Consider the following 17469-nt stretch of genomic DNA (forward strand, 5'->3'; position numbering starts at 1 on the left):
GACAAGCTCAAACCCAAATCGGAGAAATGTGTCTTCATAGGATACCCAAAGGAGACAGTTGGGTACACCTTCTATCACAGATCCAAAGGCAAGACATTCGTTGCTAAGAATGGATCCTTTCTAGAGAAGGAGTTTCTCTCGAAAGAAGTGAGTGGGAGGAAAGTAGAACTTGATGAGGTAACTGTACCTGCTCCCTTATTGGAAAGTAGTTCATCACATAAATCTGTTCCTGTGACTCCTACACCAATTAGTGAGGAAGTTAATGATGATGATCATGTAACTTCAGATCAAGTTACTACCAAAGAACTTGATGAGGTAACTGTACCTGCTCCCTTATTGGAAAGTAGTTCATCACAGAAATCTGTTCCTATGACTCCTACACCAATTAGTGAGGAAGTTAATGATGATGATCATGTAACTTCAGATCAAGTTACTACCAAACCTCGTAGGTAAACCAGAGTAAGATCCGCACCAGAGTGGTACAGTAATCCTGTTCTGGAGGTTATGTTACTAGACCATGACGAACCTACGAACTATGAGGAAGTGATGATGAGCCCAGATTCCGGGAAATGGCTTGAGGCCATGAAATCTGAGATGAGATCCATGTATGAGAACAAAGTGTGGACTTTGGTTGACTTGCCTGATGATCGGCAAGCAATTGAGAATAAATGGATTGTCAAGAGGAAGACGGATGCTGATAGTAGTGTTACTATCTACAAAGCTAGAATTGTCGCAAAAAAGGTTTTCGACAAGTTCAAGGTGTTGACTACGATGAGAGTTTCTCACTCGTATCTATGCTTAAATCTGTCTGAATCATGTTAGCAATTGCCGCATTTTATGAAATATGGCAAATGGATAAACAAAACTGCATTCCTTAATGGATTTATTAAAGAAGAGTTGTATATGATGCAACCAGAAGGTTTTGTCAATCCTAAAGGTGCTAACAAAATATGCAAGCTCCAGCGATCCATCTATGGACTGGTGCAAGTATCTCGGAGTTGGAATATACGCTTTGATAAGTTGATCAAAGGATATAGTTTTATACAGACTTGCGGTGAAGCCTGTATTTACAAGAAAGTGAGTGGGAGCACTACAGCATTTCTGATAAGTATATGTAAATGACATATTGTTGATCGAAAATAATGTAGAATTATTCTGCAAAGCATAAAGGAGTGTTTGAAAGGAGTTTTTCAAAGAAAGACCTCGGTGAAGCTGCTTACATATTGAGCATCAAGATCTATAGAGATAGATCAAGACGCTTGATAAGTTTATTCAATGAGTACATACCTTAACAAGATTTTGAAGTGGTTCAAAATAGAACAGTCAAAGAAAGAGTTCTTGCTTGTGTTACAAGGTGTGAAGTTGAGTAAAGACTCAAAGCCCGACCACGGCAGAAGATAGAAAGAGAATGAAAGTCATTCCCTATGCCTTGGCCATAGGTTCTATAAAGTATGCCATGCTGTGTACCAGATCTATTGTATACCCTACACTGATTTTGGGAAGGGAGTACAATAGTGATCTAGAAGTAGATCACTGGACAGCGGTCAAAATTATCCTTAGTGGAATAAGGATATGTTTCTCGATTATGGAAGTGACAAAAGGTTCATCGTAAAGGGTTACGTCGATGCAAGTTTTGACACTAATCTAGATGACTCTAAGTCTCGGTCTAGATACATATTGAAAGTGGGAGCAATTAGCTAGAGTAGCTCCGTGCAGAGCATTGTAGACATAGAAATTTGCAAAACACTTACGGATCTGAATATGACAGACCCGTTGACTAAAATTATCTCACAATCAAAACATGATCACACCTTAGTACTCTTTGGGTGTTAATCACATAGCGATGTGAACTACATTATTGACTCTAGTAAACCCTTTGAGTGTTGGTCACATAGAGATGTGAACTATGGGTGTTAATCACATGGTGATGTGAATTATTGATGTTAAATCACATGGCGATGTGAACTAGATTATTGACTCTAGTGCAAGTGGGAGACTGAAGGAAATATGCCCTAGAGGCAATAATAAAGTATTATATATTTCCTTATATCATGATAAATGTTTATTATTCATGCTAGAATTGTATTAACCGGAAACATAATACATGTGTGAATACATAGACAAACAGAGTGTCACTAGTATGCCTCTACTTGACTAGCTCGTTAATCAAAGATGGTTATGTTTCCTAGCCATAGACATGAGTTGTCATTTGATTAACGGGATCACCTCATTAGGAGAATGACGTGATTGACATGACCCATTATGTTAGCTTAGCACCCGATCGTTTAGTATGTTGCTATTGCTTTCTTCATGACTTATACATGTTCCTATGACTATGAGATTATGCAACTCCCGTTTACCGGAGGAACACTTTGTGTGCTACCAAACGTCACAACGTAACTGGGTGATTATAAAGGTGCTCTACAGGTGTCTCCAAAGGTACTTGTTGGGTTGGCGTATTTCGAGATTAGGATTTGTCACTCCGATTGTCGGAGAGGTATCTCTGGGCCCACTCGGTAATGCACATCACTATAAGCCTTGCAAGCATTGTGACTAATGAGTTAGTTGCGGGATGATGTATTACGGAACGAGTAAAGAGACTTGCCGGTAACGAGATTGAACTAGGTATCGAGATACCGACGATCGAATCTCGGGCAAGTAATATACCGATGACAAAGGGAACAACGTATGTTGTTATGCGGTCTGACCGATAAAGATCTTCGTAGAATATGTGGGAGCCAATATGGGCATCCAGGTCCCGATATTGGTTATTGACCGGAGAGGTGTCTCAGTCATGTCTACATAGTTCTCGAACCCAAAGGGTCCGCACGCTTAACGTTACGATGACAGTTTTATTGAGTTTTGATGTACCTAAGGAGTTCGGAGTCCCGGATGAGATCGGGGACATGACGAGGAGTCTCGAAATGGCCGAGACGTAAAGATCGATATATTGGACGACTATATTCGGACTTCGGAAAGGTTTCGAGTGATTCGGGTATTTTTCGGAGTACCGGAGAGTTACGGGAATTCGTATTGGGCCTTAATGGGCCATACGGGAAAGGAGAGAAAGGCCTCAAAAGGTGGCCGCACCCCTCCCCATGATCTGGTCCGAATTGGACTAGGGAAGGGGGGCGCCCCGCGCCCCCTTCCTTCTTTCTCCTTCCCCCTTCCCTTCTCCTACTCCCACAAGGAAAGGAGGAGTCCTACTCCCGGTGGGAGTAGGACTCCCCCCTATGGTGCGCCTCTCCCCTTGGCCGGCTGCCTCCTCCTTGCTCCTTTATATACGGGGGCAGGGGGCACCCGAGAGACACAACAATTGATCCTTGAGATCTCTTAGCTGTGTGCGGTGCCCCCTCCACCAGATTACACCTCGATAATACCATCGCGGAGCTTAGGCGAAGCCCTGCGTCGGTGGAACATCATCGTCACCACGCCGTCGTGCTGACGAAACTCTCCCTCAACACTCGGCTGGATCGGAGTTCGAGGGACGTCATCGAGTTGAACGTGTGTAGAACTTCGGAGGTGCCGTGCGTTCGGTACTTGATCGGTCGGATCGTGAAGACGTACGACTACATCAACCGCGTTGTGATAACGCTTCCGCTGTCGGTCTACGAGGGTACGTGGACAACACTCTCCCCTCTCGTTGCTATGCATCACCATGATCTTGCGTGTGCGTAGGAAATTTTTGAAATTACTACATAACCCAACAGTTTGGTACACCCAAAGCACTCCTACGGTATCCGGAAGTTGCACGATTTCATGGTCTAAGGAAATGATACTTGACATTGGAAAAGCTCTAGCAAACGAACTACACGATCTTTGTGCTATGCTTAGGATTGGGTCTTGTCCATCACATCATTCTCCTAATGATGTGATCCCGTTATCAATGACATCCAATGTCCATAGTCAGGAAACCATGACTATCTGTTGATCAACGAGCTAGTCAACTAGAGGCTCACTAGGGACACGTTGTGGTCTATGTATTCACACATGTATTACGATTTCCGGATAACACAATTATAGCATGAACAATAGACAATTATCATGAACAAGGAAATATAATAATAACCATTTTATTATTGCCTCTAGGGCATATTTCCAACAAGACTATCTTCATCCTACGCCTCCCACGGATTGATAAACCTTAGGTCATCCACTTGAGGGAAAATTGCTAGTATCCTACAAAACTCTGCGCTTGGAGGCCCAACACGTGTCTACAAGAATAAAGTTGCGTAGTAGACATCAGTGCACAAATCACCTGAGCAAGTAAGTTGATCACTAGTCGGATATGCTTAGTTTTGTTGATCACTAGCTAGCCGGACATGTATTGTTTTGTATCTCACTAAACGGATATGAATTGTCGACAATGTTTCACTTTGTAGCCTACTCGTGCTTGTGTGGTGTACAAGAAGTTGGAGAAGAAGTCCTTCACCGTCATGCATTATTGGTTGAAGTTGAATGGGCAACCGAAGTGAAACCTTTTCATAGCCAAGACCGCCATCCAAGCCAACGAGGAAGAAAGGTGACCCTACCGACCCAACCCAAGAACCACCGAAGAAGGTTAGAAGAAATTTACGGGGGAAGAAGTGGGAGGATGAGAGAGCGAAGCGAGAAGGTGGTGCGGCCAAGCTGATGGAGAGGATCGAGGACATCTTGGCAAAGAAGGAGGAGGCATGCATGAAGCACTTGGACATCAAGGAGGATAAGAAGGTAGAGAGGTTCAAACATTTATGGAGGCGACAAACAAGAAGCTCAAGATCGAAGAGAGGAAGACCATGATCGAAGAGAGGAAGGCCGAGCTCAAGGAAAAGAAGGTGAAGATCGCCGCCAATGCGGAGGAGGCCAAGATGTTGACCTTGAATCATCGTGCAATCCGTCCGCTACCAGATGTTGGAGCGGCAGAAATATCAGTTAGGGGCATTGGAGAATGAGTACACGGCAGAGGCGTACGTGGACACAGAGGCAGAGGCTACCTACGCGGCGGTGACGACACCACCTTGATCGGGGAGCAGACGGCTGGGATTACCGATCTGGCAGGGCAGAAATGCACAGACTGCCGGACTGATGTTCTTTTGGATCCGGGCATGTAAAAACTAAGCATATTTGCCTCTTTTTGGTTGTCATCGGGCATGCGATCCGACACTGGTGTGATCCGGCGCGCTGTGTGGATCGGAGTACATTTGAATTTGAATTTACTGGCGGACATATACATGATAGCGTTGGATGGCGGCCTCCCACATCCGCGTCCGCGGGCTGCCCCCCCCCCCCCCCCCCCCCCGTCCGCGGGCGGATGCGGGAGGAAATTTGCGGGTCGCCGTTGGAGATGCCATGTACAAGCACATGGCAAATGAAATGTTTTCGATAGCAAGTTTAGTGACGCGAGGATGACAACTTTAGTTTGCAAGCATGCCAACTTCACGTTTCAGTTTATTTGTTGACAAAAAATTGCCATGTGTGTCAAATAACTTGCCATCCTCGCATAACTAGAATTGCCATTGAAAATGCTCGATTTGCCATGTACTCGTACCTGACATCAGGTACTTATCATTTGGGAACATTCATGGCTTAATGAAGTAGGCTATATGCAGGTGAATTTTCATGCTCAATAGAGCGCCCTTCATAGTTTGCTAATTGAGAGGAAAAGAAATGTCTCAAAGATCGGCATCACCTTCCTCCTACTATCCCACAAGTCAAGCTGACAATGGTAACTGTTTATCTGCATCCCTGTGGGTAATTATTGTATTAGGAGTCAAGAATGGGTCAATTTTAGTGCAATCGGGGATGCTATTGGGTCACATACCTTACATAACTTGTAAGAGGAGGAGGACATGACGACCCTTATGTGTGAGCCCTAAAATCAATAAACTTCAGGTAATTCCAACAGATACATGCCTCAGATGATTCCAAATTTCTACGGTCCCTGCTATTTGCCTCCCGCCCCCAAAGCCTAAAGAAAACCATAACCTAACCACAACACATGCCCCAAAAAGCCTTACATGTTCTTTATTATGCTTAAATAACATTTTTTTGATGAAATGCCATTGAATATTTATGTGGAGTGCAGGTATGGGTTTCCCATAGGGATGAAAAACCCAAAGAGGATGAGGATGAAATTTTTTCTATCGTCGCAAGTGGGGACAGGGATGAAGATAGGCATGGAAGGCTGTTACAAGAACAAGGATGTGGGACCAATACCGGCCAGGGTGATCCCCATTGCCAATTGGACCCACAAAACTACAACTAATAGGGATACCAACTTGACTTCCACTGTCTCAAAATATAAGTTCTTTTACAATCCTATGGAATGATTAATACTGTAACATATATGACTGTGTGTGTCCTAGGTTATACTCATTTTCAAAGAGAATGGAATATTTTGGAATAGATTGATTGATATATAATCATCTTTGCATGCCTCTCGAAGCGCGAGTACATAAAAGTACGGGCGTGGCTAGAAACCAGTCAGCTGAAAATTTTGTTTGAGGTCAGTCGATTCTTGAATCGTTGGATGCGAAATCAATGGCCCATGATCTTTCTTCAACCTCTCGACGCATCTCCTTCCTTGAGCCGCCAGCCACCACCGACGTAACCGAAGTCCCCGCGGCCGGTGGCGCACCCGCGCCGCCTCGCCGCCCCGCCCTCCCCGAAACCACTCCCCACCGCCGATCCTCCGCCACCCCGCCCTCCCCGAAAACCACTCCGCACTGCCGGTCCAACGCCGCCCCGGCCATCCCTCTAGGGTTCCCTGTGGCCCGTGCTAAGCTTTTTCTCTAGGAAATCCCCACACCACCACCCCACCACCGCCGTTCACCACCATCCCAACCCTGAACCCTGAGATAGATACTGGGGTGATGACGGCAAGCCCCTTCTTTTTCTCCGGCGAGGCCCTCCCTTCTCCTTCCTTCATTCAAAAATCGACTCACGCGGAATTTGAATCAGCTGACTGATGTGTAGCTAAACTGTAAAAGTACACGTACTGGCTGGTCACAATAATGCGAACCGGAGAGGGCAAATCTGCAAAAGATGGCAGCCCATGAGAATCCCACATTTTTAGTCAAGATTCTCGCACTAATTTAACCCGTGCGTACGGCCTAATGCCATTGCCACTGCCCCCATCCATCTCCTTCGCTCACTCGCGCTGTCACACACACGACACACTCCACTGCCCTCGCTCCTCCCCCTCCCGCACGCTAGCTGGAGGCGTTCCCAGCCTTTATAACGCGGCGAGGCCACACTGCGGATCCAAGCACGCCTCGCCTCGCCTCCTCGATCCCCTCGCCCCCTCCTCGAGATCCGCTCGGAGCCGCCGCACCCCAGCTCCCCGGCCGGCGAGGTACGAACCCGCCGCCTCCGCATTGCCCGCCTCCCCCTCTCTTCCTCTCCCCGTCCGCCGGAGCGGATCTAGCTCCAGCTCGTCCGTTCGGCTGATTGGCTGGTGGTTTAGCTCACCGCTTTGCTATGGCGTCCGCTAGTGCATTAGATTGCGTCTGTAGTCTGTACGTGTACCCTGCTCGGAGCCAGCTGCGCCCACAGATCCGATTGCAATTCGCGCAAGGGAATGGGGATTTGCCAGATTTTTTCCCTTCATTAATGCACGCGCTTTGTGGAGTAGTTATGTTTGCATGCTTGCCGATAGATGGAGATTTGCTTGCCTTTTTCATGGCTTTCCTCTTGGGAAGCGTTGGCTTGGTAGGAAACAAAATACGGAAACAACGCTTTTCTGGGATTTATTATTGAGTTTTGTAATGCTCTGCGGATCCGGTGCTTCCTTCTTTAGATCTGGTGCTTTGGTTGGTACAGTAGTATAAATTTCTACTGCTCTGGGTTCTAACGATTGTAGTTTAATTTGCTCTAGGTGCGCGCGGTGTGTGGCAGAAAGCAGCAAAGCTCTGCAACCTCTGATATAAACAAGCCGCGTGCAGCGGGGGTGGTCCTGTACATGTGCTAGCGGGACTGATGGCATTCGGCCGAGGCGCGAAGATGGACGGCAGGCGGCCCTCGTCGCCGTCCTCGTCGATGTGCACGACGACCACCGTCGTCGTGTTCGTGGCGCTCTGCATGGTGGGCGCCTGGATGATGACGTCCACCACCGTCTTCCCGGTAGAGCCTACTTCAAACAAGAAGTCGGAGCCAATAGAGGTATCAACATCGAATAAGAAGACGGAGGTCAAGGATCAGCGCGCAGAAGTTGGCTTTGGTGAAACCGACGAGGCGGCGAAATCCGGCAGTGTTAGCTCGGAGAAATTCGAGGACACTGACAACAATGACAATGTTCCAGATGAGTCGCATAGTAACAGGGATGCTCCTGAGGAAGAGAAGTTCCCTGAGAACACAATGGAGAAGCCTGTGGAGATGGCTGAAGAAAAGGAATCACCAAAGGAGAAGGAGGACAGTAAGGATTCGTTCGATGATGCAAATGGAAAATCAGAAGGACAGAGTGCTAAGGAGGGTGGGGTGACTGGGCAATCTGGTGATGAGGAGGAGAAGATCACAACTGACAATGATGTTGAAAAATCCGATGGGGAGAAGAAGGAAGATCAAGAAGGAAAGTCTGAGGACGATGCAACTGAACAGCCTCAAATCGAGGAGAAAGTGGAAGAAAGTGGAGAGAAGGAACCGGCTGCAAAAGCCAATGAGGTATTTCCTGATGGAGCTCAGTCTGAACTTCTGAAGGAGTCGAATACCGAGAATGGGTCATTCCCTACACAGGCTGCAGAGTCAAAGAATGAGAAGGAAGCTCAAGCAGCATCAAAATCTTCAGGTGATGAAATCACCTATAGCTGGAAATTATGTAATAGCAGTGCGGTGACAGATTACATACCTTGCCTTGACAATGAGAAGGCTATCAAGAAGCTTCATTCTACCAAGCATTATGAACACCGTGAGAGGCATTGCCCTGCGGAGCCTCCGACTTGCCTTGTTCCACTTCCGGAAGGATATAAGCGCCCCATCGAGTGGCCCAAGAGCAGGGACAAGGTAATTTTGTCTTTTAATGATGTTTCTATAACACCGAGTAATCTTTTGCTGGTCAACTTCTCCTTTTGCTTATAACAAGTGCACTATTTTTGCAGGTATGGTACAGCAACGTCCCTCACACCAAGCTTGCAGAGTACAAGGGCCATCAGAACTGGGTTAAAGTTTCTGGGGATCACCTTCTGTTTCCTGGGGGAGGGACTCAGTTCAAGAATGGCGCACTCCACTACATCGATACTATTCAGCAGGTTTATTACCATTGCCCCTATTATGACTCACTTCCACACACCAACAGTTGATTAATACTATAACACATACCTAAGTATCAAGGCAATTGTTGCTATCACTCACTTGAAGGAGTTTGCACATGTTCCAGGACTGTGGTGATGAAATTTGCATGTTCTTTCTTTGAAACCAATATTATCACCATATCATGGTGTCCGAAGTCTATGCATTTACATGCTTATTAAACTACTATGTGCAGGCTTTACCTGATATTGCATGGGGTAAACGAAGCCGTGTCATTCTAGATGTTGGTTGTGGAGTTGCTAGCTTTGGTGGCTACATGTTTGATAGAGATGTGCTTACCATGTCATTTGCTCCAAAAGACGAGCATGAAGCTCAAGTACAGTTTGCGCTGGAGAGAGGAATTCCAGCAATATCAGCTGTAATGGGCACCAAGAGACTTCCATATCCTAGCAGGGTTTTTGATGTCATTCACTGTGCTCGCTGCAGAGTCCCTTGGCACATTGAAGGTTTGTCTTGTGGTGGCATGTTTACCCTTCGATATCTCCTGGTAGCTACTGTGTACTGTATGATATGAATACGGTTTATGACAACTGGTTACTTTCAGGTGGCAAGCTTTTGCTGGAATTGAACCGACTATTACGTCCTGGTGGTTACTTCGTCTGGTCTGCCACTCCTGTTTACCAAAAGCTCCCTGAAGATGTTGAAATTTGGAATGGTATTCTACTGAACACTTCTTTTAATATCACTCGTACCGCTGTACAGAACATTGCTGCAATATCAATGAACCGTACCAAAACCGTTGTTTTCCTCTGTTTTTCTAGAACAGTTCAAGTAGCTGTTCACTTGCTTTGGTACATCAGGAAAAACTGTTGCTGCCTCTGAATGGTTACACCTGATTTTCTATAGAACACTACACCACAATCCACACACAGAGAAATACATGTTGCTTGTAACAGAAGTTCAAATGTTGTAAACTCTCTTTCATTGTTCTTTTCACCTATAACGAAGGCTGACAACACAAGCTGTGCTTATTATCACAAATACAATGAACCATTGGTTAGCATTAGATGTGCCCAACTTCATGAATAGATTTGACCTATTTAATAAAATAATAAACACATGCTGCGAACCAACTGCAAAGTTTTTCATCCATCATCCAAGTGAACCAGATCTAACTTTCAGTTGCTTACTTTTTTCAGCCATGTCTTCTCTGACAAAGTCCATGTGCTGGAAAATGGTTAAGAAAACAAAGGATACATTAAATCAAGTTGGTATGGCCATATATCAGAAGCCAATGGACAACAACTGCTATGAGAAAAGATCAGAAGACAGCCCACCGCTATGCAAGGAAACCGACGATGCAGATGCTGCATGGTATGGTTAAGGCTTTGCTACGTTATATTTACATATCTGAACTACTCTGCTTTTCTTAAACAATCTTGTGTTATGCAGGAATGTACCTTTACAAGCGTGCATACCCAAATTGCCGATTGGTCCGTCAGTAAGAGGATCAAAATGGCCAGAGATGTGGCCTCAAAGGCTTGAGAAGACTCCCTTCTGGATTGATGGTTCTCGTGTTGGAGTTTATGGAAAACCAGCGAATGAAGACTTCGAGGCAGACTATGCACACTGGAAACGTGTTGTAAGTAAGTCGTATGTGAATGGCATGGGGATTGACTGGTCTAAAGTGAGAAATGTCATGGACATGAGAGCCGTATACGGAGGGTAAGTAAATGGCTTTCTTTATATCTCTCGATGATGCATTTTGATTTTGAATTCCACTCATTTCACAAAATGTTTCATTCAAGAACACTCATAATGAGAATGTATTCACACCTCCCTTTAGTTATTTCTCTTGGCTAATGTTTTACATTTGTTGCTTTGCAGTTTTGCTGCAGCACTGAGGGACCAAAAAGTCTGGGTTATGAATATCGTGCCAATCGATTCGGCTGACACACTGCCCATTGTTTATGAGCGTGGCTTGTTTGGAATGTATCATGACTGGTGCGAATCTTTCAGCACTTACCCAAGAACATATGACCTCCTACACGCAGACCATCTCTTCTCAAAGCTCAAAAAGAGGTCAGTGTTTTACTGTCTCGGTGATTTCAGTTTCTTCATACTTACTAGACTGAAATTCGCTTTCATTCACTGTTTGGAGAATTTGAAACATCAACTCAGCTCATGATAAGATAACTTTGAGAACTCCAAGAAACATTTTCTTGAAATATTCCTTGCATCCAACTACCTCTCTTTGGGTTTTAAGCCCCTTTTCGGAAAAAAAAAGTCTCTCCGCACATGCCACCCAATTCCTATCTTTATACTATTCGTGGGTTTTTCAATTCATGCATCTGAATGGGCCTCAAGTATTTGACTCCTACAAGGTTCTCATATACTTCCTCCGTTCCTAGTTCAAATTTGAACTAAAACCATGACACTTATTTTGAAATGGAGGGAGTATGTGCCAACATCATTTTGTGCGTGTTGTACCGGTTTGCATAACTGAATCGTCTCAAGCAATTGCTTTGTTTGTTCGCAGATGTAAATTGTTGGGAGTGTTTGCCGAGGTTGACCGGATATTGAGGCCAGAAGGCAAACTGATCGTGAGGGACGACGCGGAGACAATAAGCGAGCTCGAAAGCATGGCGAAGTCCCTGCAGTGGGAGGTGCGCATGACCTACGCCAAGGGCAAGGAAGGGCTGCTCTGCGTCCAAAAGACCACGTGGCGGCCCAAGGAGATCGAAGCAAGCATGTAGCGAAACATACATTCAAGACAAACCGTTACCGGTTAGTGGGTACGTACTATTACACTAGACTGAATTTTGGCCCTAGGTATAAGCATATGATTCTTGTTGATGCTGAAAAAGGCAAAAGCATTGTGCAGCTGTAGAATCATGTATGTGTTTTTTCCATTCTTTCTTTTGCTCGGACAACATTTGTTGTAAAATGAATGTAATGATGTACTGGAAGCCGATAGGTAGAGCCACGGAGCGGAGGGTGGCATCAGTTCTGATGGAAAACCTCACTTCTGGTAATGCTATAGCAGTCAGTTGTCCTTGAATTCGTGATGTCACCGAGTTAGTGGAGCAGCTGAGAAAGAGCTTATGGCTGTGTGCATCGCTTGATGCAGATGCCTGGGGACTGGGGTTATTTATATTACATCTGCCACACACTTACAACCGTGGCCCACTGTCAGTAGTTGATCCACTGGTGGTCTCCCTGACTTGCGGGGCCCGCCATCTTGCTCACTCTCATCGGATACAGTGGCCTTCACAGCGCAGCACAGGTGCCGCCTGCACAATTTCGTCAGTTAACATCTTCAGTCTGCCCTCCTCTTCTCCTCGTTCCGCCGCTGCACGCTCAGCCAAGGCATGGGTCTCGTCGCTTCTCCGAGCGGCGCTGCATCCCATCCGGGCCGTCACAAAAAGCTACTCCCTCCGTTCCATAATATAAGAGCGTTTTTCACACTACACTAGACAAAAAGCTACTCCCTCCATCCCATAATATAAGAGCGTTTTTCACACTAGTGTTGTGTGAAAAACGCTCTTATATTATGGGACGGAGGGAGTACATACACACACATGTGAGATATTCAGGACGTGGCGTGGCCGGAAGCCGTCGAAGCAGCAGATCGCTCGGATCGCGATTGCACCCGCGGAACCAAACAACGGCGCCCATTCCCATCCCGCCGGGTTCGCCTTGGCCGGCATCGGCACGCATGCCGACGCTCCGTTCCAAAAATGGCAGCTCCGACGAAGATAAGCGCGAACCATATGCAAACAATCTCCGATTTCCCGCCGCATACAGGACACGGGAAGAAACGGGACCACGTCGAGCCAGGCCACGAGAAGAGGAGAGATGCTCCACGGTGGCCTCCGCGTGGCGCAACCCAACAAAAGCCGGCGATTCTCTTCTCCAACTTGATACCAGGCCGCAACGTTTTGTGAGCGAGAGAAGAAGAAACCAAAGCCCTGATGGCGTCCGTCCAGAATGGATATTTCGGGAGGTCCTATTTACGTGCAAGCGTCCATCCGTCCTAGTATTTCTTCGTGTCGCGGTCTTGACCGCGACGGCCAGTAAGGGTGTGTACAATGGCGGATACGACAATCTTATCTTAGACATGCGACATAATTCAAAGATCGCGATTAAGAATGATGTACAATGAATTATCTCTTACTCTTGTCTCTAATCAAATAACTATCTCTTCGTTCCTCGATATAAGTCTTTTCATATATTTCAATATGGACTATTTTTTTTAATCAATGAAGGACTTCCCCCTTCCGATTTTCATTACTGAAAATCAACATCGAACCAGAGTATTCAATATGGACTATATACGGATGTATATAAACGTATTCTAAAGTGTAGATTTACTCATTTTGCTTTGTATGTAGCCATATTGAAATCTCGAAAAAGACATATATTTAGAAACGGAGGGAGTAGAAATCTCTAAATATGTGCTCAGACCATTGTTGCTAAGAGGTTAACTCTTAGATAAGAGAAGGCAAGCATTTCTGTTATGTTTTCTCTCTCCGTCACTTCAACATTTATCCATCCTATGTGAAACTCTTAAGATAGAACCGTCCTACATGGCCTAAGGCGGAGGCCAAAAAAGAAGAAGAAAGCAAAGGCAGGAAATGCGTTTATATATATTATATTATATATATTCCATGATTTCCATGGTATGTACACTAGGTGAGGAGGGGGCATGCATATGGCGAGTCGTGACAAACAAGGCTAGGAGGGGGGGACGCGAGCCAGCGTCCAAAAATGGAAGGTGGTGTGGGGCCGGAAATCCACGTGGGCACCACTCCGCCCGGGCCCACCGCACCTGAGAGCGGGGCGCGCGCGCACGTGGGCTGGTCCCGACAAAAATTCCGTGTCGCGATCCTCGGGGCGAATCAGCCCGTGTGGACCGATCGTTTCGTGGCAGAGCAGAATCAGGCCGCCTCCTGGGCCGAGGAGGAGGAGGAGGAGAACCACTGGGTGAAGGCGTCGAGGGTGCGCGTGTCGGCGCGGTAGTGGCGCTGCGTGAAGCGCATGAGGTCAGCCCAGGTGAAGTCCGGGTACCGCCGCGGGCTCCTCAGGCCCGGCGGCGGCCGCACCACGCGGTCCTCGCGCGGGCACAGGAAGAAGGCCAGCGACCGCCGCTCCTGCCGCCGGTTCACCACCGCGCGGTGCAGGCAGCTCTTGTACCGCCCGTTCGACAGCGCCTGCATGCATGCATTGAAAACAAGCAACAACGCGTTAGATCCGTGGCTAATCGTTCCCGGTCTCCGTCCAAGCAAAATGAGCAGCACACAAAAAGAAAAATGCAGCGACATATATAAACTGTAAATCACGCGCTCCACTGGGTCAGAAAGCGGCGGCCTCGTGTGGGACGGGAGCCACGCGACGAGCACGTGAAGCGAGCGCGACGGGGCGACGACCGGCACGCGCATGGTCTATCGTGGCCGAGGAATCAACAGCGACGGATGAACAGGAGATTGCCCGATCGCCAATGGCGAGGGCCGGAACGATGCAGTCACAGTGCCGTGGGGGAACCTAGTACCGCACGAACGAACCGTGATCAACTGGCCGAGCCCGACGGCGACCGTGATCTACTCCATCGCCCGGCGGCAGCACCCACCCCCTTGCCATGGGCGCAGCGGCAGATTCAGGCGGGAAAACGACGAGCGCGCGTGCATGCACCTGGGTTGGCCCGCCACCGAAAGCGCCGCCACCTCACCGTCACCGCCGCTACTGTACAGAGCCGCCCGCCTACCACAAGAATCCAAACCTGCCGGAAGCAAACGCCCCTCCGACATGGCTTGCTACCCCCCCTATCTTTTCTCGCGCTCTGATTGGCTCCGACTCAAGTGCTCGCATCGCAGCCCTTTTGGACGGACGGATAGATAGATAGAATGAATGAAACCCTACTTTTCGAGACCACTAGAAACGGATACGTTGGCTCATCCATGTGCTACGTCTTCATCAGTGGAATCGACGAGTCTAAAAGTGATGACAATTACCACTCCCTAACGGGCATTGGACGCAAGTTCCAACAGGCATCGTCCTAGGAAGCAAAGAATGGTCGATGATCAGGACTTATGTCAGTTCAGACTTCAGAGAACGGGACCCGTTTGTGGCTGCTAACTACTAACTACTGCATGTTAATTCAACCTGTCCACTCTAATGATCTAATAACCAGCGTTGATTGGAGCTGAGAAAGAAAGAAAGAAAAGAAAAAAAAAATCACGTCATGTCAGCAGCTTTAGGGCCTCTTTGATTCGTAGGATTTTGAAAACGTAGGAATGGGAAAAGTATAGGATTGGAGTGGCATGCCCACTTGAATCCTATAGGATTAACAAGGAGTGTTTGATGGCACATGAAAAACAAAGGAAATATAAAAAAAGGTTGGAGTGGATGTTAGATTTCCTATGAAATGTAGTACAGAAGATTTCATAGGAAAAAAATCCTATGGGATTCAATCCTATGAATCGAAGTACCAACATAGGAAAAAATCCTAAGGATTTCAATCCTTCAGAAATCCTAAGAAATTCCTTTGAATCAAAGGAGCCCTTACGGTGATAGCCCTACCGGCGGCTCGCTTGTTAGGAAGCAGAGTGCAATCACGTCGTGTCGGTAGGCTCCCACGGTCCCTTTCCTCTTGGTTCCAAGACAGCAAGGCAGTTTTTATGGGCCGGTTCGCTCGTTGGGAAGCAGAGCACAGCGGAACAGAGCATGGGTAGTTGACTACTGTTTCTGCAATTAATCAGCGAAAGCAACGCTGAGAGAGGAGTAATTACCATGAAGGTGTCGCCGATGTTGATGACCATGGCGCCGGGGACGGGGCGGACGGGGCGCCAGTCGCCGTCGACGAGGACCTCCAGCCCGCCCACGTCGTCCTGCAGTAGGATGGTGAGCGCCGTGGGGTCGCAGTGCGGGCCCGTGCCCAGCGTGCGCTCCGGCTCCGGGCACGGCGGGTAGTAGTTGCACCGCATGATGGAGCTGCTGTCCGCGAAGAACTCCCGGTAGTACCCGCGCTTCTCCACGCCCTGGCTCAGCTCCAGCAGCTCCATGATCCTCAGCGACAGCTCCTTCATCTTCCCGCAGTACTCCTGGTACACCCTCCTGCACGTGTTCAGTTGTCACTACTCAGCACGTAGTACGGCGGCTTCAAGTACTGCTACTGCGTACGCACGTACGTACGTGGGCGCCGATCGAACGTACGGTCGCGCGGAAACAAAAGGAAAAAAATGCAGTGGCGGGGATGGATTCGTGCTGGCCGGATAGGGGTGTGGGCGGGTGGATATATTACCCCATTGGCTCGTAGTCCGGCCCGAGGGTGCTGGTGAAGTAGTCCACCACGACGGGCGCGGCGCCGGCGCGGTCGTGGAAGCCGAAGGAGAGGGTCTCCTTCCAGGGGAGCTTGGAGGCGAACCGGTCGGCGTGCGCGCTCGTGTACCCGGACACGGTCCCCGGGACGCGCCGCGCGCGCTGCTTCTCGGCCAGCGGCAGCCGGAAGAAGCCGCTCGCGCCGTCCAGCGCCGCGCGCGCCAGGGCCTCGTCCACGCCGTGCCCGGACACCTGGAAGAACCCGTGCGTGGCGCACGCCGCGGCCACCTGCGCCACGGCGCGGCGGAGCCCCGCGGCGTCGCCATTGCGCAGCACGCCCACGTCCACCACCGGCACGGCCAGCTCCTGGGCCGTGGTGGGGCGCACCTCGGCGTGCGGCCACACGAACGGGGCGGGGATCTTCGGCTCCCTCCGGAGGTCGTACACCGCGGTTGCCGCGCCGCCGCCCTTGTTGACGGCCGCCTTGGCGGCGAACGGGTCAATGCTGGGAGCAGGAGGCTGGAGGAGCAGGGGAGTTGCAGGGCTGGTGTCCATGGCCGCCGGCGAGCGCGCGCTGGCGACGCTGCAGTGAGGCGGACGCGTCAGGGATGGTTCTTGCTGAGCGGTCTGGAGCACCATGAGATGAGAGGTGTGTGAGCTAGCCGCGAGTGAGTGTGCGGGAGAGCTGTCTGGCATGGTGGGGTATTTGTAATCGGGGGAGTGAGGGAGAAAACAGTGAAGGAGGGGAGGAATATATTTGGAGGGAGGCGCAGCGGGCCCCGGTGACAAGAGACAAGAAGGTGGATACCACCAATCCTCCGCGATGAGAATGGGATAAAAGCTTTTCCGGGCCTGATCCTACTTTGAGATTCGTGAGATCACAACTGGACGGTGATCAGGATAAATAAACAAGCGCTCACGCCTCCTCTC

At 48.5% G+C, this 17469-nt stretch overlaps 2 protein-coding genes across 2 annotated transcripts; one reads left to right on the plus strand and one right to left on the minus strand.

The window, feature by feature from the left end:
• Positions 1-7094: 7094 nt before the first annotated feature.
• Positions 7095-12283, plus strand: LOC123080127 (probable methyltransferase PMT26). Its single transcript, XM_044503014.1, has 9 exons — positions 7095-7333; positions 7856-8976; positions 9072-9221; positions 9458-9728; positions 9827-9937; positions 10422-10596; positions 10675-10947; positions 11110-11304; positions 11762-12283. The coding sequence occupies exons 2-9, from the start codon at positions 7957-7959 to the stop codon at positions 11976-11978; spliced, it is 2412 nt and encodes an 803-aa protein (XP_044358949.1). The 5' UTR covers positions 7095-7333; positions 7856-7956; the 3' UTR covers positions 11979-12283.
• Positions 12284-13659: 1376 nt separating this feature from the next.
• LOC123080128 (gibberellin 20 oxidase 2) lies at positions 13660-17249 on the minus strand. Its single transcript, XM_044503016.1, has 3 exons — positions 16523-17249; positions 16011-16335; positions 13660-14435 (listed from the first exon to the last, which is right to left on the minus strand). The coding sequence occupies exons 1-3, from the start codon at positions 17233-17235 to the stop codon at positions 14163-14165; spliced, it is 1311 nt and encodes a 436-aa protein (XP_044358951.1). The 5' UTR covers positions 17236-17249; the 3' UTR covers positions 13660-14162.
• Positions 17250-17469: the final 220 nt, after the last annotated feature.

This window comes from Triticum aestivum, chromosome 3D (genome assembly GCF_018294505.1).
Source record: "Triticum aestivum cultivar Chinese Spring chromosome 3D, IWGSC CS RefSeq v2.1, whole genome shotgun sequence".
Classification (NCBI taxonomy): Eukaryota; Viridiplantae; Streptophyta; class Magnoliopsida; order Poales; family Poaceae; genus Triticum; species Triticum aestivum.